At 43.7% G+C, this 23,879-nt stretch overlaps 1 protein-coding gene across 2 annotated transcripts in view; it reads left to right on the forward strand.

The window, feature by feature from the left end:
• The window catches only part of DNAH6 (dynein axonemal heavy chain 6), a 2,458,578-nt gene that overhangs the window by 1,773,802 nt on the left and 660,897 nt on the right, over positions 1-23,879 (forward strand). For both annotated transcript variants that reach the window (XM_085636629.1, XM_085636630.1), the window contains 2 exons: positions 2,879-3,002; positions 10,110-10,306. In XM_085636629.1, the coding sequence (XP_085492755.1) occupies positions 2,879-3,002; positions 10,110-10,306 (321 nt within the window). The remainder of the gene's footprint in view (positions 1-2,878; positions 3,003-10,109; positions 10,307-23,879) is intronic.

Consider the following 23,879-nt stretch of genomic DNA (forward strand, 5'->3'; position numbering starts at 1 on the left):
CATGTCTACAACCAAAATGAATTTGTTCTTGTGTGATGTAACCAATGCTCATGTAAAGCACTCCAATACCTGACAAGTCTGCACTATATAACACTGCAAAAACACAAAATAATAAGTGTTTTGCACACTTCTGTCATTGGGCTATATTTGGGCTATATCTGGGTGATTTTGGGCTACATTTGGGCTCTTTTGTCTCCGGTGGCCATCTTGGGAGATTCATTTGTTATGAAGTTTCCTAATTTCCTCATGTACTGCAGTCTCCTCAGTCGGAAATGCTTTCAGTTTTTTACTTTGATTCCATCATGAAGGTATTCAGATATGTCACACATTTGCCATAAATTCTGAATGTTAGCACTCTAGTTGCTCATTAGATCACTGTAGTAAAACTACTGTTCACCATGGAAGTCTGCTCCTGGTATTAAAAGTGCATGTTTCAGTCTGCATGTCAGAATTTTTTAATGAAATAGAAGAGGATTTGAGAAGTCACTCAAAATGTGCCCTCATTTTCTTTCTTCAGCATTAATCATAATTTCTATGGCAAAATGAACCCCCTCATTGTGTTCCTTTTTAAATTAAATGTTTTAAGTGTTACCAGTTTATTCCAATCAAGATGGCTTCAGGTGTGCCATACTTTTGTCATAATGAAGACAGTAAGTGCTCTAGTTGTTTTTAAGAACATTCTTGGACATTCTGTCATTGGGCTATACTTGGGCTACATCTGGGTGATATTTGGGCTACATTTGGGCTCTTTTGTCTCTGGTGGCCATCTTGGGAGACTTATTTGTTATGAAGTTTCCTAATTTCCTCATTTACTGCAGTCTCCTCAGTAGGAAATACTTTCAGTTTTTTACTTTGATTCCATCAAGAAGGCATTCAAATGTGTCACACATTTGCCATAAAATCAGAATGTTAGCACTCTTTTTGCTCATTAGATCACTTTAGTAAAGCTACTGCTCACCAGGGAAAACTGCTGCTGGTATTGAAAGTGCATGTTTCAGTCTGCATGTCAGAATTTTTTAATGAAATAGAAGAGGATTTGAGAAGTCACTCAAAATGTGCCCTCATTTTTCTTTCTGCAGCACTAATCATACTTTTTATGGAAAAATGAACCCCCTCATTTTGTTCCTTTTTAAATTAAATGTTTTAAGAGTTACCACTTTAATCCAAGCAAGATGGCTTCAGGTGTGCCTTACATTTATCATAAGTAGGACGGTTAGCGCTCTAGTAGTTCTTTGGAACACTCTGGAAAGCTGCAGTAGAACACAAAGGAATCAACTGACAGTCTCTGCCCTTGTTGGATGTACATGTTTTACTGAGAATGTCAGACTTCATTCTCACATGACTGAGAAAGATAATGTGAATTTACAGAAAATAAGCTCTCAGTTTAGCTTATAGATCACCTTCCAAACCTCTGTGGTAAAAGCATGAGAAAATATTTTTCTCTCAATCATGATATCCCAGCAGAAGGCTTTTTCACATGGTGAAATCACCTTAGAACATACCACAATTCCTAAAATGAGTATGGTACCATCAACAAATGATTTATAATGTAACTAAAGTCTTAAAACCTTCTATTAACTGCAATGCTTTTTAATGAGGTGCTATCATGTATATTGGTCCCAAGATGGCTGCCAACACTTCTTGGATGAAGTGCTGACAGCCAATCAGATCTCAGGATGAGATGTGTGGTTAGGCTCCGCCCACATATATATATTGATTTAAATGCTATTTTCTCAGGAACTACTGAACAGATTTACACCAGACCTACAAAAGGCACTTCCTTGACCTGAGGACTACCTCTCTGCCAAATTTCAAGTAACTCTGTTCAGCCGTTCGGGCTGTAGCTGTGTCTAAAGGTCCTATGGAAAAATGCATGGGAAAAACGCGTTTTGGGACCCCCCTTTTTTCTCAGCCCCTGCTTGACGAATCCCCCTGAGACTTTCAGGGTAGGAGCGGAGCATAGCGCCCCACCTATTTTGATACTTTCGCGAGGATTCATCGACCGGCGCCAAAGTTATTCCAAATAGAATGTTGCGGATTTCCTATATGGAAACAGGGTCCTAACTATAACTATCTACTGGCGACCGCCAGTAGATAATATGTATATATATATATATATATATATATATTTAGTATACTATGTATACATGTGAAAATGTGTCATTCCGAACGTTTGCCTCTGTGGCACGGAAAAAATGGGTGGACCAGACATCAGCATGCCGACGAGGTCCTCTTATGGCTCCATTGACGTCATGCGGAGTCGCGAGTGGAGCCGTGGCATTGTGATGTCCTCGTCGACGTGGGAGAGCTAGGAAAGAATTTCCGTGGAATGCTGGCGCAGGGGGTAATCAGAAGGTGAGGAATCCACAGGCAGATATTGTATCCACCAGAAAAAGCGTTACCGAAGGTAAGTAACTTGTTCTTTAAGTAAAAATATGCACTGGCCTAGACATTACTTTATTGTGTCTGTTGGTTGACTGTTGAGTTCTGAGCTCTCCCCTCCAAACTAACTCCTCGAGAAGCCCTTAACTGCTCCCCTTCCCTACCCTGAGAATCAAGTGTGCAAAGGGATGTACTTGGCCGAGTTTGTAGAGCCATAGTTTTACTGACACAAGGGCACCAGTGGAAGATGACCTTAATTACCTTTATTGTGGCACAATAAACCTGTCTGATCTGTGGCTCCTCAAATGGGGTCAAATACTCTTTATTCTTTGCTTTTCTGCAATTAGCGGGTAAGGTATCCCCTGAAAGAGACTTTGAAATCTGTTGCAGTGTGCTGATATTACTATGTAATTTATTTGACCCATTCAATAAGAAACACAATGAAGTTTATGTAACGTAAAAAAAAGGAATATAGAAATTATGATTTTAATTACAGGCTGAACTTGATGCTACGATGGCTACTCTGCGGCAAAAACAAAGGAAATTGAAAGATGTGGAATCACAAATACAAGAATTACAAGACAAATATGATACAAGTTATGGGGAAAAAGAAAGTCTTGGTAAGATTTGTAACATTTGCTAATTAACAATTGCTATGAACTATGATGTGTAATGGAACTGTACACCTTAATTCATTGACACGTAGAGCATCATCAATGGAATTTACAGTCGTTTATGCATAGAAAATCATAGATTTACTTGTTTAAAAAATGTATTATACTAGTAGAAAAATATTGTTAATTAGTCTAATTTGAAAATATATTTTTTATTGAAAGTATTCCCTTTGCAGATTTATCTTTGAAATATCCAGGCTGGGTCAGTATTTAGTGTCTACCTATGGTGAGGCACTGTGCACTGAGTACAGGCAACCCTTATCCATAGTGTTTAGGTCCCTGATAACCAAAGCTCTCAAGGGGTATCTTTAGAGAGTAGCTAAGGCTTATTCAGGTACATTTACCACATAGTCAGTGAGAAAGCTTTTACACAAGAAAGAACCACACCAGTGCCTATAACAATACTGTAGTATTTATTTACATACCACTAATAACTAACTCACTGGTTGAGGAGACCGTTGTAACTCTGCCTCACGTCTCCCCATTTTTCCAGGAGCTGGGGCATTGTTGGCCCAGATGGAGGAGTATTATAACTCTATACATCTCAGCTTTGGGCTCTCACTGCCCACTAGAGCGCCCACGGGCCCCAAGGAGGTGAGTGGAGCCACGCCGATGGGTTCGTACTCGGTTGAGCCATTGAGTCTTTAGGTCGGCGCCAGTTGGCACTGGACAATTCCACTACTGCATCGGTGCACAACCCTTCAGGGACTCTACCTTCGGCGTCCGTTCTCAATCAGCATTTACTTTGCCGGAGCTGATCGAAGTCTCTCCTCCTCCTATCGACGTCAATGCGGTGGATTCTCGACATCGGGTGAGAAGTCTGTAGAGCAATTAGGGGGAAATGTGGCATTTTCACTGCCTTCTCAGAGTGAGAGTTCAGAGAGTCTCCTTGTAACAGGTGATGCAAGGGGGCCCTGGGGCCTTTCAGCCCTTTTCTGACATTGTTCCATCTTAGATGGAGGAGAGTTGGAGAACTGCTCTTGGTGAGGCTAGTGGGCTGGAGTCCTCTTTAGCCATGGGACTTCTTTCCCCTCCTCTTGCTCTGGAGGCAAATTCCTCCTTTGCAGATATGTTGTTGAGAGTGGCAGCAGTGTTGAAGGTGACATTACCTACGGGTGAAAAGTCCACAGACCCTCTAATTAATGTCTTTTACCAAGGTCAGTTGGGGGAAGAGCCTGTTCTTCCATACAGTGAAGCCCTGTTCGACATATTGCTAGGAACTTGGGCCAAGCCGAGGGGGGGTCTTGGTGGATCACGCTATATCTTGCAGGCATCTGCCTGCTCCAGGTGATCCAGTTTGTCTCCTCAGACACCCTACCTCTCGTAGCCTGGTGGCGGTTACAGCCTCTCAAGATATGGATTCTTCACCTAAGACTCGATTAACATGGGACTCTAGTAGTCAAGATACATGTGGCAAGCACATCTTTGCTTCTTCTAGTTCTGTGTTGAGGTCTACCAACATGTCTTGTGTTCTGGGACTTTTTTCCCATGCTCTGTAGGATACCTTGCAGACTATGTTGCCATCGCTTCCGGATAGCCTCCGTCCTGATGTTGAGAACATGAGACGGCCAACAGGCAGCTAAGCTGATAATCAAATGTGGCATGGATACTACTGAATCAGTAGGACGGTCCATGCCATCTTGGGTGGCACTCGGTTGTGCATGGTTAAATCTTCAAACTTTTCAGAGGATGTGCAGGCCACTTTAGTTGATATGCCTTTTGACGGTGCCCATATTCTTGGGGCTCAGGCTGATTCAGCGTTGAGATGGTTCCGTGATATGAGAGGTAATACAGAGTCTTAATTACTCTTTCTCTGTTTATATATTCTTTAGTTTTGTCCCTATACTTGTGTTGTATAGAGATACAGGATTTTTATTTTTTCAAGGGACTAGCCTTGTTGGAGCATTGACATGTTTGCCTTTTGGTTACACCAGATTGGTGTTTCTTCAAGGAGCCGATGTTATGGATTCCATACTGTCTTTAACAGTTTATATGATACAAGGGTGCCTGAGAAATGGAGTTTGCTCTGAAAATGGGCTTCATGTGCAAGAGGTCTTTTGCAGGTGTTGTGTTTTCTGGTTTAGAAGTTTTCTTATAAGAGACATGTACTTTGTCAATTATGAGATATTGTATTCAGAGTGTATACTTATATTTTGTGGATGCTCCGAGCAGCAGACCGGCCAGCTTCATTGCGCTTCCTGCAGATGCATGAGAATGACTCCTTTACTCCAAGGGAGATTATTTCAGATGTCCTTGATGCCCACAGGGACGTTAAAGATCCTGGGTGAAGCACAGACACAGACGACGAACAAGTCCTGCAGAACAGTGAGACCATTAGCAGCTGGAGTCTTCCGTGATGCAGTCTTGGTTACAGGCAATGTCCAGCGAAGTCCAGTTGTCCAGACGTTTGAAGAGTGGCATGGTTTCAGGCTTTAGTCTTATCCCACTATGAATCTGAGGACCCAGCCACAGGTAAACCCTTTTATAACCTAAGAAAGGGGGTTGGACAACTTAGGGGTCCCTCCCAGAGTAGGGGTGGCACAGAGGGCAGGATACTCCCATGTCCTTTGACCAGTCTCACACCAGAGCCAGAGCCAAAAGCTCCCAGAACTGGTTACAACTGGAGTATGCAAGGAGGGCACCAAATATGCCCTTCAAAGCAGTCTGGTGGCTCTGGCAAGCACCCCCAACCCAGTCTAATACACTAAGTCTCGTCTGGGAGATGTTCACATCTCCCTGTGAAAGGAAACCTATTGTTATACCTTTCCCTGCTCAAGCTCAGCACGGCAGCAGGAGGGTAGAATCGTGTCTAGGGTCAGCAACAGCACTAGCTTGCTAGCAGACCCAGGAAGGCTTTTACCGGTAGTACTTAAGGCTTCCCGAAGGAGCCCCCCAGTGCATTGAATCATACCTACAACACCTGTAATGCTTTGGGATATGATTTGAAATGTTTTATACCAAACATGCCCAGGTTCGGCACAGCCACTATATACTTAGCCATCGCGTAATGGAGGCTGGCCACTATATGTGTCAAAATGGCTGCCCACACTTATAAAGCCTATAGAATCGACTCTGGGGTTTGTAGGGGGTGTCCTGCTCATGCAGGGTCACCCTCACACTTATAACCCAGCACCCTGCCTTCAGGATTGAAAGTCATGCCTATGGCGTGACTGTTAGGTTTTAAGTGTAGTAACCTCAGATATAAGGAAACTCTGTCGTAAGTGGTGCTAGCATCAGCATACACAGGCTGCAATGGCAGACCTGTAGTCACAGTTTGAGTGGTCTCTCATGGGTGGCATAATACATGCTGCAGCCCATTGGACACCCCTGGGTACCTTAGTACCATATACTAGGCACTTACAAGGGTACACCAGTAGCCAATTGTGGAGGTACCAAAGTACTTACCATGTCAAATTTAGGGAGGAAGCACAGTGGCTGAGGTCCTGATTAGCAGGGTCCCAGCCAGACTAGTCAAAAGAAACATACTGACACCAGAAAACAGTGGGGGTAACCATGAAGGCAGATCCTACTTTCCTACAGTGATATGACAAACCATTTGGTCTTCTTAAATCTTGACTTAGTATTGTCATGCCTTCACCTCCCATTGCTTCATCTCACCATTGGGTCTTTCCTTATGGGCCTTCTCTGGGTATTATCATACCATTTATTTCAGATTTCTAATTATGGTTTTAAAGATATATTGAATATTTTTGGCCCACTGTTTCCACAGACAGTTTCTATAGTGGTTCCGACTTTTAGCATGGAAGGTTTCACAGAAGAAACTTACTTCCGAGCGCTGGAGGGGACATATATGACTCCACTGACGTCACAACTGGAGTCAACATCATGATAGACTCATGAGGCTCCGTCCCCCGGGGTTCAGAGGTGCTGTTGAAACATTTCTGGATCCAGTCTGACACCTGGGGAGAATTCACAAGCAAAGTAATCTACGACTAGACTGTGTCTCTACCAAATAATGCGTTACTGAAAGTAAGTAACTTCTTCTATTGGGGTAGAGTTCCAATGAGTCAAAGCTTCCCTGTACTAAGTATAGTGATGATAATTACGGCACTTTTGACACAGTTCAAGAGCTTTAAAATTAAAGAGGCCTAGAGACTTCGCCGGATCATGTTGAACGTGGCTGTGTTCATCTGACTGTGAGATGAGCACAGCTCATGTATTGCAGGAATCTGGGTTATGGCATCTTTGCTACCCATATTCTGCTATGCCTCTTATTAACCTTTGTAATATATTATCAAGAGGTAAAATGTCTCAGTAAGGCACTGCAAATGTAAATGGGTGGCATCCTTTACTGGTTGACCAGAAGACAGTTTTACTTTACAGTTTGGAGTGCATACCGGTAAAGGTTTAATAATGAATTATAGTCTATCAAGATAACCTAGCCAAAATATATTTCCTGCAAATAATATTTTTCCAGCACAAGCTATGATACATAAAATGTGATCTATGAAGAAGTACACCATTTCTTTCAGTTTGGCATCCATTTATTACCTTGTACATGGACTTTTTCACTCATCATTCGTTTACAAGAATCAGCAGCCAAAGTTCAGTATGGTGCAGGTATTTTCTTTCAGTCAACACGTGTTTCACCTTCTTGCCGCCTGTACACCCAAAGCTTTCTCAAGGCTGTAAGATTGAAGATAGAAAATGAAATAAGTTGCATAAACATGATCTGTTCAGTTTTGTAGTCAGACAATAATCAAGAAAAATTCTATTTAGGGTCCTGACTTTCGGACTCATGCTTGCACCTTCTTTATTCACAAAGGTGTTGGCAGTGGTCGCTGCTATTATGCAATTACATGGAGTTCAGGTGTTTCTTAACTTGTATGAGGGGCTCCTATAGGATATCTTTCTTGATGTAGTTAGGTTTACAGAACAGACAATTATGCAATAGCTGCACAAATATTTGGTTTTGCTAATCAAATAAAAAGCCAGCCCAACCCAAAGGATTCAGTGTATTTTAAAGATAATAGACACTTCTTTCATGAAGGTGTTCCAGATCCTATAGAGGACATACAAATAATATATTTGCCTTCTTGAGACTAGAGATAACTATTCAAGTAGTTAAGTTTCTGATGTTGATGAGCCTAAAGATATTCTTGGCAAGGCTGAAGGCGGGGTCTTCAATGGTTGTTGCAACATCAAGAGTGGATTGCAGATTGATGATGAAACAGAATTTCTGAGGCTGTGTGATGGACACAGATGATAGGGTCTTGACATTGCTGACCCAGCATCCATTAGTGACAAATGCTCCCTGTTAGAGTATTAGGTGGATCAGGAGGTACTAAATGTGAATGGTCTGCGGTAGGAAACCCAAAGGCAACATAATTTGAGGGTGCTTTGGGAATCAGATTGGCTCTGACATTTTTCACCTCCATGTGCAAGTTATGTATGTTTGACTTGTAATAGACCTTATCAATGCCACTAGCTGAGGGCTACGCCCTGGGGTTGTGCAGGGAAATAAAACTGCGTAGTCTTAGGCAGTCCCTAGGGACAAAATGTTCTATCTCCTCATTTGAAAGGGGAAGCAATGTCAACACCGTTGCTCTCAATTTTACTCTTTTTATTTTTTTACACAAGGGGAGTCTTCATGAAAACGCAGTGAGTTTTGTTTTTAGTATTTGCAGGTGTAACTCATTTTAACTTTTAATTTTAATCTTTGTAACTCATTAAAATGGAGCATGCCCACTGTTCTGCTCTTAGGAGTTACCCTGGAGCAGTTCTTTGTGAAACACACTGATAAACACATACAATTATGATGTGTTGTATGCATTACTCAATTATTTAAGTGGTCATGAACAGATCAAGGGAAATTCTGATGACAGTGATCATGGTGGCTCCAGAACTTCGCAGGACCATATGATCTGGTTTATCAGTAAGGGCAAAGTTTGGCTTTGTGTCCCAGGAGGGTAGAGGTGATGAAACTTGCAGAGACTAAAATTGCACATTTGGCTCCTGAAAGAATGACATTTGTTGGTCTTGATAACATATTCTAATTTATGGTGGAAATTAAATCAATGAGCTTCAGTCATCTCTATAAGTGTAAGTGCAGACGTTCTCTGGGTAAGGCGATCAGAAACCTTTTCCACTCAATCACAACTTGATAGAAGCATAGATTTTTTTCTTTGCAACCTACCAGGGAAGGTTTTCAGGTAAATAATGTTATGAGTTCACTGACTGCAGTTTCCATTTTATTGAGGAAATCTGAGGATCTTTCTGTGCTGCATGGAAGTCATATTGTTTTTTTTGTTTCCGGTCCAGGGAAGACATGACTTGGCAGTTAGGGCTGGACTGTTCCCATGAGGCAGGGTCAGACTGATTTGCATATGGCCATGTCTGAACTGGGGTGGCGGAGTGAGCTAAAGAATGATGATGGATTGAACCCAGATCAGTTGACTGGGGGTGAGTGCTTGCATTTTTCAACACTCCGTCCATCATCCCCTTTGGTTTTGCTTTGTCCGCCCTAAGTTGGCAGGGTATGCCCAGACGTGGGTCCCTTGCTCACTTTGCCACTGGATTCAAGCAAGCCTGGCTGATGACAGCTGATTAGCCAGAAAACGGTCCCAGGATGCTTGTTTCCGGTTCAGGGAAGACATGGCTTGGCAGTTCGGGCTGGACTGTTCCCATGAGGCACAGGGTCAGACTTATTTGCATATGGCCATGTCTGAACTGGGGTGGATTAAACCCAGATCAGTTGACTGGGGGTGAGTGCTTGCATTGTTCAACACTCCGTCCATCATCCCCTTTGGTTTTGCTTGTTTTTTTAGAGCTTCTAATGCAGCTATACAGTGAGATAAAAGTGAGCTAATGCTTTAATAATCATGAAAAAAAATGCAATGCAATTGTGGTGATATAAAAACAACGTAAGAGGGCTTCATCGTCTTAAGAGGAATCCCAGTTTACTGAGATATTTTTAAAGCTCAGTTATCTACTAAATAAGATCATGATAAACATAGTGCAATGTGATAGTTTCAAAACTTGTCAAATGTATGTTTTTAAAGCAATAATGATTATTTTTTTCTAATTCTACAGCAAAGACAATGGCACTTACACAAGCACGCCTCAACCGTGCAGGAAAGCTAACATCTTCATTGGGAGATGAACAGGTTCGGTGGCAGGAGAGCATTGCAAACTTCGAAGATGAAATTTCAAATGTCATCGGAAATGTTTTCATAGCAGCAGCATGTGTTGCCTATTTTGGTGCCTTTACTGCAATTTATAGGCTGCAGGTAAGTGTGGGTATCTCACACTGATCCTTCCGCTTCCCGATGGCTATCCACTGCAGCGGGAAAAAGATGGCTTACTGTTTATGATTATTTGTATATTTAAATGAACTGTTTCTCGCCGCTCCTCGTTATTGACAAAGGGGACAGCCGAAACGTGTTTAAACGTTAATTGGGCACACTGCTCCCGTGAGTGCTGGTAATCCTTTACCTTGTAGCTGTGATAGAACTGGCAGTGTTATATAGATAGATATAGATATATAAAACCATGGATTACATAAAGTACATTTGTTTTTTCATTTTTTCAACCTCAGTGAACTGACTATAACGCCACAACGATATTGGAACATAGGGGATGAATATTGCTTGACCGTACTTGTGAGGGGACACAAAAACAAATACGCTTTCTTGTTAATTTTTGACTGAACATAAAGATTGGAATTGGCAGACGAGATAGAATGCCACACGAGATCACGCCTAGATATACAGCCATGAAGAAGTCGTAGGGTGACTGAACCTGAAGACGAAACACGTGTTGGCTGATGTGAGGCTGATCTATATCTCAGAATAAAGTGAAGACTTGATGAAAAGAGGACAATGATCTGACGACTATTCCTTTAATTCTTTTGGGACACTGTTTGCGTACGTGCTCAGGGCATAGGTCAACAAATGACTATATGACAGCAATTTAAACATTGGCCGATGTAATTAGTTATTACTTCTTGTTCCGATCCGGTGAATAGTAAATAAGTAAGTAAAAAATGTATAAAACGTGCAAATACCAAGTTGTCTTAGAGCTATCAGCAGGAAACCTCCAACAGGAATTCAAACAGAAATGGTGCAAGCAGCCTACTCTAATTGTGATCTAAAAAGTCATGTTTTGTGCGAGCGTAATTCTGATTGGTGGTTACATGTTAGTCAACGTTCGAATCGGTCGAAATCAGGAAGTGTCGGCCGCCATTTGGTTTGTTTTCAGTGCGAGAGTGAAAAAGGAAGGTGGCGAACGTGAAAAGGGGGCAGGGTAGAGAGTTCCTGACCCCCTAGCCGTTGTCAGGGGGTCTCTGAAGGACCCCGAAGGCAGAAAAAACATTTTAGTTTTTTTTTTTTTAAATCGCGGGGGTGCGCGCACCGTGCGCGCACGGTGAAAAACCAAAAAAAAAAAAAATAATAATAATAATTTAAATACGTAGTTTATTGTAAAATAAATATATAAAAAAATAATACATACATAACTTAGCATTTAAAAAACCAAACCGTACAAATTCACTGAAAAAAACATAGGTTTCACACACGTTATAGTTAGGAATTAGCATTTAGAAAACCATGCAAATTCACTTAAAAAACCATAGGTTTCACACATGTTATAGTTAGGTGGATATTTCTCTCGTAAAAAACCAATGAAATTCCCCCGTTATAGTTAGTTCAGATAACTATAACTCGCGCGGCCGCCACTCTATCACAAGGATGATGTCATCAGTGATGTCATGAGTGATGCCACTGAGCATGTCATGAGTGATGTAATATGTGACGTCATCAGCAGTGGATTGCGGTCGCGCGAGTTATAGTTATCTGAACTAACTATAACGGGGGAATTTCATTGGTTTTTTACGAGAAAAATATCCACCTAACTATAACATGTGTGAAACCTATGGTTTTTTATATATATATATATATATATATATATATATATATATATGTATATATATATATACGAATACATAAAGTGGAAATGCATCCAGTCTTTAATATAAAGGTTGTGCAAAAAAACATGTTTGGAGTGCAATTCCTTATTATAACATTTAAACAATAAATTTAACCTAACATGTCTGCAATTATTTTTCAATAAAGTATCGCAGGGACAATAGACATTAAAATATTGTTTGATCCAATTTTATTGAATTACTAGAAAAATTAATTGAAGACACTAAAAGTAAACACAGAAGGACTCAGAAGAAAACTTACTTCTAACCTCATTAATCATTTAAGCCTCCGGGTATACAGGGTTGCCACTTAGGTGCAAATGTGTTAGATGTTCAATGTAGAGGCTTTTCAAAGAATATATATGTCCCAAAAATCACATACAAACCATCATATGCACGGAATCATGTCTAAAGTGCGAATGCATATGTCATCTAAGATATATCAGAAACATAAGAAATATACATAAAATTCCTTGGAGATCAAATGTGTGGGCTATTGTTAGACACTTCTTCTTTCTAAGTTGTAGTTTTCTGGTTGGATCATATATCCACAATAATGCCTATGAAGCCATTAAATGAACATGGACCAGGTCTAAGAGGCATATTTACCAGTATGATTTCCTTGATTTTATTTTAAGTGGGCCAGAGATATTAAATCTAAACAACAATTAATAAATAAATATACTACTCTCAATATTATAAAATACAAATTGCATAATGCCAGTAAAGTGCGTATGATAATGGTATAATCCATTTATCTTTCACTTTATCCTAGAATAATCTGGCATAATATATTCACTGTTGCTGTCTCAAATGTCTTCGGCTTTTTATAATCTAACATATTCACAAATATCCCAATGCTAATTTTGGATTTTCTATATCCCTAAAATGTATATCTCCATTTTATATCCATCTGAATCATAAATATATCTGATATATCTTTATATGTATCTATGGAGAAACTCTGTCAGAAATCGATTAATGAGAGCAAAGTGCTATACATTAATAATACCACAGCGGAGACTGGATCTGTACATCAATATCTAAATGTTAACATAAATTTCATGATAAACCAAGCAATCAATCTTCATCTGGCCAAAAATTTTGACTTGACTAGAAGACCTAATGTTCCCAGTGATTCTACATAGATTGTGGGATGGAGGAGAAATTCACAAATGTACAGATAGTTCGGCCTCTGAATTGTTTCCAATGTGTGCTTCTGTCCTCATTAAAATGATTAATCTTGACTCCATCCTTCTTAGCATTGGCTTTCAATCACTTCCCCTTTCAAATGGTATGATATGTTTGATGCCAAAATACCATAATTTCTTTGCATCTCTGCCATGTTTTTCCCAGAAATGCTTTGCGATGGGATAAGAAAAATCTCAATTTCTTATAGCGTAGAGATATTGGAGAATTCTCAATCGCACTTTGTTCACAGTACTTCTCACATAGTATTTGCCACATGGGAACTCCAGAGCATAGATCACAGATTATTACAAGTTACACGTTCTCTGAGTTTTTTCACATTTTCCATTGTGCAATCTGTAAGCTGTTTTGTTTATTCCATGCTCATATGCCTTACATCTTGCACATTTCCTGAACCTAGGTTGACTCAGCCACTTGGTGTTTTTTTTGTCTCAACTGAGAACTGGCTGTTTGTCAAGAGATTTCCTAATGAGGCCACTTTTCTGTATGTGATACTTGCATAGTCTTTGAGTTCATTTTTAAGATCTTTGTCCAGCTTCAGTATTTTTCAGCCCCTTTGGAATATTTGTTTAATTTCTTTGTCTGATGTAATCAATATTGAGGCAGACTTTATCCCCTTGCGCATCTCATCTATGAGATATCATTAATTCATCTCTGGGTCATTTCCTTTCCCTGTCTATAGCATTCTCCAGTACCTTAGATGCATAGCCTCTCGAAAGGAATCAAATTTGCTCTTCAAAATCCACTACTTCCGAGCAATTTATTTTCGCTCTGAGCATTTCCCCAAATGGGATGCTCCACCTGAGACTCTTAGGGTGTCAACTGTTTCCATGGAGAATATTGCAATGTAGTTTTGTACAGATGCACATGTTTTTTATGTAGACCTCAATATCCAAAAATGGTAGTCGATCAGTGCTGATGGTGTATGTGAAAGTTAAGTTGAAGGTATTTTTATTGAGGGACAGTATGAACATCTCCAGGCTCTTAGAGTCTACTTCCCATAGCAAAAATAGATCATCAATGATCCTGGTCAATAGTCCTACATGTTCCAATGCATTCTGATTTTCTTCTGTCCACATAACTTCAGCTTCCCAGAATCCATGAGGAGGTTTGCATTTATTGGGTCAAATGAGTCCCTATGCCAGCTCCTTCCTTTTGTAAGTAATAATTGTAGGAAAGTAGGATCTTCCTGGCATAGCTACCCCCACTTTTTGCCTGGTGTCAGTGTGTTTTGACTGTAGTACACTGGGATCCTGATAATCAGGGCAACAATGTATCTGCTCTCTCCTCCATTCATTGGCAAGTACTTTGCACACCCCACAATTGGTATACTGGTGTACCCCTGTAAGTCTTTAGTATATGGTACTAAGATACCTAGGGCATTGGTATACCAGGGGTCCCCCATGAGTCGCAGCATGTATTGTGCCACCCATGCAAACTGTGTCTGCAGATCTGTCAACGTAGCCTGCGTGAAATGGTGCCTTATATCCTGGTCACTGCACTTAAAACCTATAAGTCACCCCTAAGGTAGGCCTTACAGCCCTCAGCCAGAGTGCAAGCTTCTAAGTGTGAGGGTGGCCCTGCCTGAGCAGAGACACTCCTACAAGCCTAGGAGTTCATTCTCAGGCTTTGTAAGTGCGGGGAAACCATTTTAAGGTATGTAGTGGACACTGGCAAAGTCGCGATGTCCAGCTACATAATGGCTTCACCGAACCCAGTCATGTTTGGTAATATACATGTTGGAATCATGCAACTACACCAATTCCAGTGTTAGTTGCATGATGCCATGTACTGGGGGGCTCCTTAAAGGACCCCCCATGTCTACCTGTGTAGCCTTGGAGGGTCTGCATGCAAGCCAGTTCTTCTGCTGACCCAGGACACTGTTCTGCCCTCCTGCTGCTGAGCTTTACTCCCGCAAGGGAAGGCAGAACAAAGGATTACCTGCAAAGGAGAGGTATTACCACCCCTCCTTTAGAATTAGATGGGTGGGGGTGCTTCAGAGCTCCTCTAGAAGGCTTTGTAGGGCACATTTGGTGCCCTCCTGCATAAACTGCTTTGCCCCAGTGCAGGAGCCCTTGGTTCCCACTCTGGCATGAAACTAAACAAAGGACAGGGGAGTGACCACCCCCCTGTCCAGATCCTCCTCTGGGAAGTGCCCAGAGCTCTGCCAGGTGGCCACTTGATTCTTTCATCTTGAATCGTAGATGTAAAGAGACCCCTGGGAGCATCTGACTCAGTCAGTCCACCAGAGTAGTGTCCCTGACCCTCCCTGATAGGCGGGTCGCCGCAGAAGTGGTCATACCCCCTTTCTGGGTTACTAAAGGGCTCCCCTGAGGGTGGATCCTTAGATTAGCCTGAACTTCTTCTTAAAGAACTGACTGGCTTCCTGTGAAGATTGTCTAAAGACCCTTCTGCTGTTGGACACTGAATTCTGCTACTGGAACCAAGCCAGGAACCAGACAAGACTGCCTCTGGGATGAAGACTCCTACTGCAACTTCCTCTCCGTGCTCCTCCAAGTGCTGCAACGTCCATCGCTGTGCATCCTCCTGAGTCGCTTGGACTATGCATGCATTAAGATACTAAGAAGGTATCACCCTTGGAGTAGAGGAGTCACTCCCCTACATCCGCAGGCACCTCAACGACGACTAGTGTGTGGATCCTGCCGTCCCATAGACACCACAAGTAGTGGTTTGTTGGCTCTCCAGAGGCCTGGCCTGTCTTCCCTGCAACTTGGGAGACTGCAATCACTCTCCAGCCTACTGGAACTGCATGCCTGTGCACTGCATCTGTTTGCCATTGCCCAGGCTTGTTGTCTCTCCTGACCAAAGATCTTTGAGCTCCAAGAAGCCCCAGCCTTAAGCATCACACAGCTCCAAGAATGACATCCCCACGGCATCTCCTGCGACGTGGGCCCCCCATCTGTTGTACAATGCTGAAGCCTCTCTGCGACTCCCTGTGCCTGCTGTCAGAGGGTCCTCCTGTGGTCTCCATTGATTACTGCTGGCTCTCCTACTTGCTGAGGGCTGGTTATGGCTTTACCTTGCTGGGTGAGTCTCTCAGACCTTGCTGGTCTGCAACTAAGCATTTCCTCATGCAACCCATTGGTTGCATTTGCCAACGCTTGTTGGTGGTCCGGCTGGCCATTCTCCTTTCTACATCTCGCCAATCAATGTGGGATAGCTTGTAGACATCTCCTGTGCCTCTGCAGCATCACCTGGGTTCCACAGCTGCATCTCCAAGACCTCCGTGCCATCTCTTTGCAGGTACTCCTCATCCGGAATCCACATCTAGGTTCCACTGACCTGGTCCACGAGACTCTGTAGCAGTTGGACATCCGAGGTTCCCCATTGACGTCAACGGGCAGTTCTGACACCAGTTGGCACCTATGCACCCTGGGCTCCCTGGTGTAGATATCCTGGTTCGTTGGGTATCCACAGGTGGGGGTGTCCTCCAACCTCCCTGGTTCCAAAGGGTCTCCTCAGGGTCCTCTGGGGAGGGTCCTGAAACAGTAAAACTCCAACCGCGACTTCCCGATGTTGTCCTATAGACACTGACCCGGGATATCACCTCTGCACATGGACGCCGAGCAACTCTTACTTACCTGTGGTGGTTCAGTGCTCCTCCGGGTCCCTAGTTCTAGTTCCTTGGTGTAAGTCCTTGTTTGGTACCCGCCTCACAGTCCATTTTCTTAGTATACGGTTTACCCCCTCCTACCTGTTTTGAAGTATATTTTATTGTGTATTGATATATCTGGTTAGGAGATATACCTGAGTAGTTTTGGTGTTGGTGTATAATACATACAAGGTATTTTTCTAGCACTGGTGTGGTTCTTTCATGTGTGTAAGCTTCACTGACTGACTATGTGGTAATATACCCACATTACACCCTCCTGAATATGCGTTAGCTGCTCTCCACAGCTATCCCTTGAGAGCTTTGGTTATCAGGGACCACTCCTACTATCACTAAGTGTTGCCTGGGCTCAGTACACTGTGCCTTACCAATAGGTGTACACCCTATCCTGAGCCAGCCTCCTACAATAATCACCATAACAAAACGAAACATTGTGGGTTAAGCAAAAGTTCAGCATCTCAATAAGCATATTAGAATGTTGCTGTTAAAAATGCATCTGCTAGAGACTTCTAGCTTCATATTCCTTACCTTAGAATTTTCCGGGCATCAGGCTGGTCAGGCTGGGTCTGGAAACTTTTGCTTGAGCAATACCCCTTGCGCGGGCCATTGGGTGGCTCCAATCGGATCTACGTGATGTTGTCGGCATCGTTAGCGGCAGTTATGATTTTGCGGTCACCTATATGGGCGCCACCCAGGTGTGTAGACATCAGTTCTCTACTTTTGGTGCCAGTTAAGTGCCGATATGGGAAGAGCTTTCCCCGTCACTTTTTTACATGTTTTTTCACTTTTTTGTCAGCTTCAATACCTGTTTCACCATGTGTCAAAGGATGTCTTTGAGGAAGACAGGTTTTAAATCGCGTGGCGCCTGTCACCGCGCCATGTTGGTTACCAATCCCGACCTCGTCTGCCTATGGTGTCTCGAGCGCGACCATGACTTGAAGTTGTGCTCGGACTATGGCTCCAAAGGCTTTGCGGGAGCAGGCTGTGAAGCTCCTTGTGGCCCAGCCGTCAACACCATCCAGCGATGCTCCGAGGAGATCCCTGTCCCGATCAAAGAAGAGGACGTTGCGGGACAGCTCCCAGATCCCCAAGTCCACATCCTCTCATTCGAGGTCCTCTATTCTGGATCCAGGATGGCGCCGGTCGTACCAACACAACCTTACCTGGCGTCAGATCTGAAATCTGTGCTTACGGATCAACCAGTGCCCACTGACGGTTCCATCCCTATCCTTAATCCCTTGATGCCGATTCTGGTGCCGATAGAGCCCAGGGGTTCTATTTTGTCGCCTGAGCATTTTCTTGACGTTTTAGGCACAGGAGAGAACTGGGGGGTCTATGGACCCTTTAGAACACCAGGGTACAGAGCAGATAGACTGGTATGAGAAACTTGTTGAGGCTAGTGGACTGGACACATCCCCAGATGCTGGCATGCTCTCTCTGCCAACTGTGGCTATGGGGGAGGGGGCTTCTTATGCCATGGTGGTAAGGAAGGCAGTTGTGGTCCTTGGACTGGAGTTGCCCTCTGTGCAGGTCAGAATTCATCTCCTGACCGAAGTGCTTCAGACTGGGGCTTGCACCTCTGAACCCCTCTTGCCCTTCAATGTGGCACTTACTGATGTCCTACCAGGCACGTGGTCCAAGCCTAGCACAAGGGGTTCTGTGAATAGGACAATTGCACACTGCAGTCGCCCGGCTCCAGGTGACCCAAAGTTCCTCAGCCAACACCCCACCCCTGAAAGCTTGGTGGTGCAGGCTTCCACCTCCCAGGGCATGTTCCCTTCCTCCTCTCCAGATAGGGAATCCAAGAGGTTGGAATCACCTGGGAAGAAGATGTTTTCTTCCTCCAGCCTGGCATTGCGGTTTTTTAATACCGCATGCTTACTGGGCCGTTTCTCCCATTGCCCTTGGGAGATGGTTGCGCAATTGCTGCCACAGGTCCCAGAGCAGGCCCGGTCTGTGCTCTCCCAGGCAGTTAAGGACAGGAGACATGCAGCAAAATTCACCATCTGGTGTGGGCTTGACATGACTGATTCGCTGGGTAGAGCTATTTCATCGACGGTGGCCTTGGAGCCCAACGCCTGGCTTAGAACATCTGGCTTCCTGTGCAATGTTCAGGCTAATTTGATGGATATGCCTTTTGATGGTTCTCATCTGTTTGGTGGGAAGGCAGACTTGGCCCAAGAACGGTTCAAGGATTCTCGTGCTATGGCCAGATCCTTGGGCATTTCTACAACACTTCTTGGCCAGTCTAGCTTTTCCCCCTTTTGTGGCTGCGGAAGGGAGTTCCGGCCATTCCAGCCACCATCCTGCGCAGACTTACCAAGCCTTACGCAGACTTCCCAAGTTGTGTGGGGACGTGGACGTGGCTCATTCCAACCTAGTAATGGAAGCCAGAAGCCGTCAGCTACCCTGCCCCCGGCAGCCGCAGCAACAGCCTCCAAGCACATCTAGTCTGACTCTGCAAGACCACGCCACTCCAGTGGGAGTGAGAATCCATCATCATCTCCCCCACTGGATGTCCATAACATCGGACCACTGGGTCTTGAAGATTATTCAGGAGGGCTATTTTCGGCCTTTCCTTTCTTTTCCTCCTTCTATTCCGCCAAATCAAGACCGGCTGGAGGAGGATCATTTAAAATTGCTCCAAGAAGAAGTTCCAGCTCTCCTGGCCAAAAAAGCTATAGAGAGGGTCTCAGCTTCAGAAGCAGGCAGTGGCTGTTATTCCCACTACTTTCTGATTCTGAAGAACAAAGGCTTATGGCCCATTTTTGATCTTCAGACAGTCAATCGCTTCCTCAAGAAGAAGAAGTTCAAGATGCTTACTTTAGCTTAGATCTTGTCTGCCCTAGACCAAGAAGACTGAATGGTAGCAGTGGGCCTGCAGGATGCTTATGTTCACATCCCCATCCTACCGGGCCACCAGCGTTACCTGCTGTTTAAGGTAGGCCATGAGCACTTTCAGGTTACTGTGCTCCCCTTTGACCTTACCAGTGTCTCTCTGGTATTCACCAAAGTGATGGTGGTGGTTGCAGCTCATCTGTGCAGGTTAGGGGTTTCAGACTTCCCCTACCTCGACAATTGGTTGTTGAAGGCGTCCTCGCCCCAGCCTGTCGTCTCCCACCTTCAGACTGCGGCGGTCTTCCTGAATTTGGTGGGGTCTCTATAAACGTTCCGAAGTCACACCTGACTCCTTCTCAGATGCTCCCTTACATAGGAGCTATTCCGGACACAGTGCAGTTTCGAGCCTATTCTTCAGAGCAGTGTGCCCAGGGTATTCACATTATGATTCCGATGTTCCAGCCTCTATCCTGGATTTCAGTGAGACTGACTAAGAGGCTGTAGGGCCTCATGGCCTTGTGTATCCTGTTGGTAAAGCATGCCAGGTGGTGTATGCAGGCTCTGCAGTGGGACCTGAAGTTCCAGTGGGCACAGCATCGAGGAAACCTCACTGACACGGTGCAGATCTTGTAGAGAATGTCATGAGATGTGCAGTGGTGGTTGATGAACTGTGATTGGGTCGAAGGAAGACACCTCTCCCTTCCCCAACAAGATCACTCACTGGTGACAGATCTGTCACTCCTGGAATGGGGTGGCCATCTGGGAGAGGTGGAGATCAAGGGATACTGGTCTCCAGTGGAGTTGGGGCTCCATTTCAATTTGTTGGAGCTTCAAGCGATTCGGTTGACATTGAATGCATTTCTTCCCTCTATCAAGGGGGAGTTAGTGGAAGTGTTCACAGAAAACACAACCGCCATGTGGTACTGCAACAAACAGGGTGGGGTGGGGTCTTGGACCCTTAGTTAAGAGGCTCTGCATCTCTGGACATAGCTGGAACAACAGGGCATAACCCTGGTGGTTCAACACCTAGCAGGTTCTCTGAATGCCAGAGCGGACAAACTCAGCCTTCGATGCCTAGCAGATCACGAATGGCATCTCCAGCCGGAGGTGGCACAAGGTCTCTTTCAGCAGTGGGGATATTCTTGGTTAGATTTGTTTGCCTCCGAAGAGAACGCGCAATGTCAGCAGTTTTGCGCGCTGGAATTTCCACGGTGGCTATCACTCTGCGACGCTTTTCATCGGGAGTGGAGCTCAGGCCTGTTGTACGCCTTTCCACCCATTCTACTTCTGCCCAGAGTTCTGGACAAGATGAAGAATGACCGGACCCAAGTCATTCTTGTGGCTACGTACTGGACAAGGAGAGTCTGGTATCCAGAGCTTCTGAGAATGAGCCTTGGTCCTTCAATCAGGCTGCCCCTTTGGGAGGATCTTCTGTCGCAGCAGCAGGAAAGGGTCCTCCACTCGAACCTGTCAACTCTCTGTCTCCATGTGTGGAGATTGAGCAGTGGCAGTTGATGGCTTTTGACCTTCCTCCTGAAGTATTCTATGTTATGTTGGCAGCCAGGCGACCCTCCACTAAGATGGTATACGTCTGCAGTTGGCAAACCTTTGTATCATTTTGTTCAGAAAGGTCTATTGATGCTCTTTCTGCTTCTCTGTCTACTGTTCTTCTTTTAATTCTTACCCATGCCCAGCAGGGCTCTGCTTTGAGGACTCTAAAGGGCTACCTTTCTCCTCTATCTGCTTTTTTGTGGCTGCCAGATCATCCTTCTCTCTTTAAGTTTTCAATTGTTCATAGGTTCTTGAAAGGGCTGGGTTACTTGTTTCCATCCACACCCTTTGACATTCCACAATGGGACCTTAATTTGGTCCTCACTTTTCTTTTGTGTTCTCCCTTTGATACTTTGCACAAATGTCCACTCTGGCTGCTTACCATCAAGACAGCCTTTCTGGTGGCAATACCAACTGCCCGGAGGGTCAGTCAGTTACAGGCGCTATCATGTAAGCTCCCCTACATGATGACTTTTGCAGTTAAAGTGGTGCTTCGCACCAGTGCTTCAGTTCTTCCAAAGGTGGGTGACCCCATTCCATCTGGGTCACTCTATATCACGCTGCCCACCTTTTTTGCTCCTCCGCATCCCTCTAAACAAGAGAGCATCTCCACCACCTAGACCCAAAAAGAGTGTAGTCATTCTACCTTGACCTCACAAAAGAGTTCCGGGTGGAAGCCAAACTTTGTTGGGTACATGGGGGCTAAAAAATGCTATGCAGAAATTGACCATTTCTTGCTGGGTATTTCTCTTTATAAAGATCTGCTGTGCTTTGGATAAGAAGCAGCCATGTGAAGGATTAAGAGCCCAATCCACCAGGGGAAAGACTGCGACTACGGGCTTGGCTTGGGGTGTCCCAGTCCTGGACATTAGTCAGGCAGCAACGTGGGCGTCTTTGCGCACATTTGCCAAACACTACTGCCTGAACAGTGAGGTCGGCAGGGATGGGCGTTTTGGCCACTCAGTCCTGCAGGACTTTCTAGTGTGAGGAATTTGTCTACAGCCCATCGCCAGGAGGATATGGCTTGGGTATCTATTCTAAGGTAAGTATTCTGCAGCTAAAAGTCTCTATCAGATGAACAAGTTACTTACCTTCGGTAACACATTATCTGGTAGAGACAATATCTAACTGCAGATTCCTTACAGTTCCACCCATGCTTCCCCGCTCTGTGGACTTGTTCATTTGGACTAGGTTTACCCCCTTTTTCAGGGCTTTAGTTTTGGCACACTCCTACGTCAGTTGAAAGTGAAAAGTTCCGACGTCCGTGCGCTTGGGTGGTGCCTATATAAGTGACTGCGACGCCATACCCAACGCTAATGATGCCGACGACGTTACGCAGAGCTGATTTGAGCCACCCAACAGCACACGCAATGTGTATTGCGCGAGCAGATGTTTCTGGATCCAGCCTGATGCCTGGGAAAATCTAAGGTAAGGATTCTGCAGCTGGATATTATCTCTACCAGATAATCCATTACCGAAGGTAAGTAACTTGTTCTTTATGGCTTGTATGCCATCGCTATGCCTGATCGATGTGCAAAGTGAGGTCAATCTATTGTAGCTATTAAGTAGGTTTCTTTCCAAGGAATCCCCTGAATTTTTATTTACAAAATCCATAGAATCACGCCGGTAAGATGGAAGAACTGTTACATAAGGGGAAAGAAAGATGTCTATGAATCTTGATGTACTTTCAAGTAAGGATCCAATAGAACTGACAATTGAACGACCGGGACGGTTTTGCTGATTTTTTGGGACTTTCTGTAGAAAGTAAATTGTGGAGTTAGTTGAATGTTCTGTCTAAAGATATTTATGTACTTTATCATTCAGGAATTCTAAATCATGCCATTCCAGTAATTTTTTATGATTATCCTGGGTTATGACCTTCAATGGATTCTTTCTCAATTTTTCAAAATGTTGTTTATTTTTTAGTTGTTTCTCAGCCTCAGCTAGGTATTGTTGACAACCTTGATCCACAATATTTCCACCCATGTAGGAAGTTTTAATGACAATTTGTTTGTCCTCCTGAGTTGTTTGATGGTCTTTCGTTCTCCAAGGGTTATGTTTTGTCTTTGCTTTTCATGATTTCTATAGGCTATACAGTTAAGATCTACAATCACCATCTCTTGAAAGAGATCGATTTTATTGCCAGGAGGCAGTTGTGGACAGAACAATGATGTGGTTTAAGGCCACTCTCTACTCCTTTCCAAGTTTCTATCCTCATGTCTTGGACAAAATGTTATTATTTCACTGATTCCTTCGGATTCATATTCCAAAGCTGCCAGTGTTCTAAGGCAGGGTAGTTCTTGCACTATTGTTGAAGTTTTTTCTTTTCTTGTTCTTATATTTTCCGTCTATGAAGAGGGGTGTTTTAGGAAGTGTTTCTTTAATTTGAAGTTTCTAGAAAATTTTGTTTGTTGAGAATATGTATCCTTTTGATTGGAAGTCCCTATCATTTAGGTCTGGTGTTAGCCTTTATCATGTCACTAAAATAATTCATATGCATAATATACTTATTTATAGGGGCTTTTAGCTAGCCCTCTTCATCCATTGGTCTGTTGTTGTTTCATTCACATATTTCTTTTTTCATGACAGCTTAATATATATATATATATATATACTGGATTTGTGGCTATATATATATTCACTGAAAAAA

This window comes from Triturus cristatus, chromosome 2_1 (genome assembly GCF_964204655.1).
Source record: "Triturus cristatus chromosome 2_1, aTriCri1.1, whole genome shotgun sequence".
In the NCBI taxonomy this organism is placed as follows: Eukaryota; Metazoa; Chordata; class Amphibia; order Caudata; family Salamandridae; genus Triturus; species Triturus cristatus.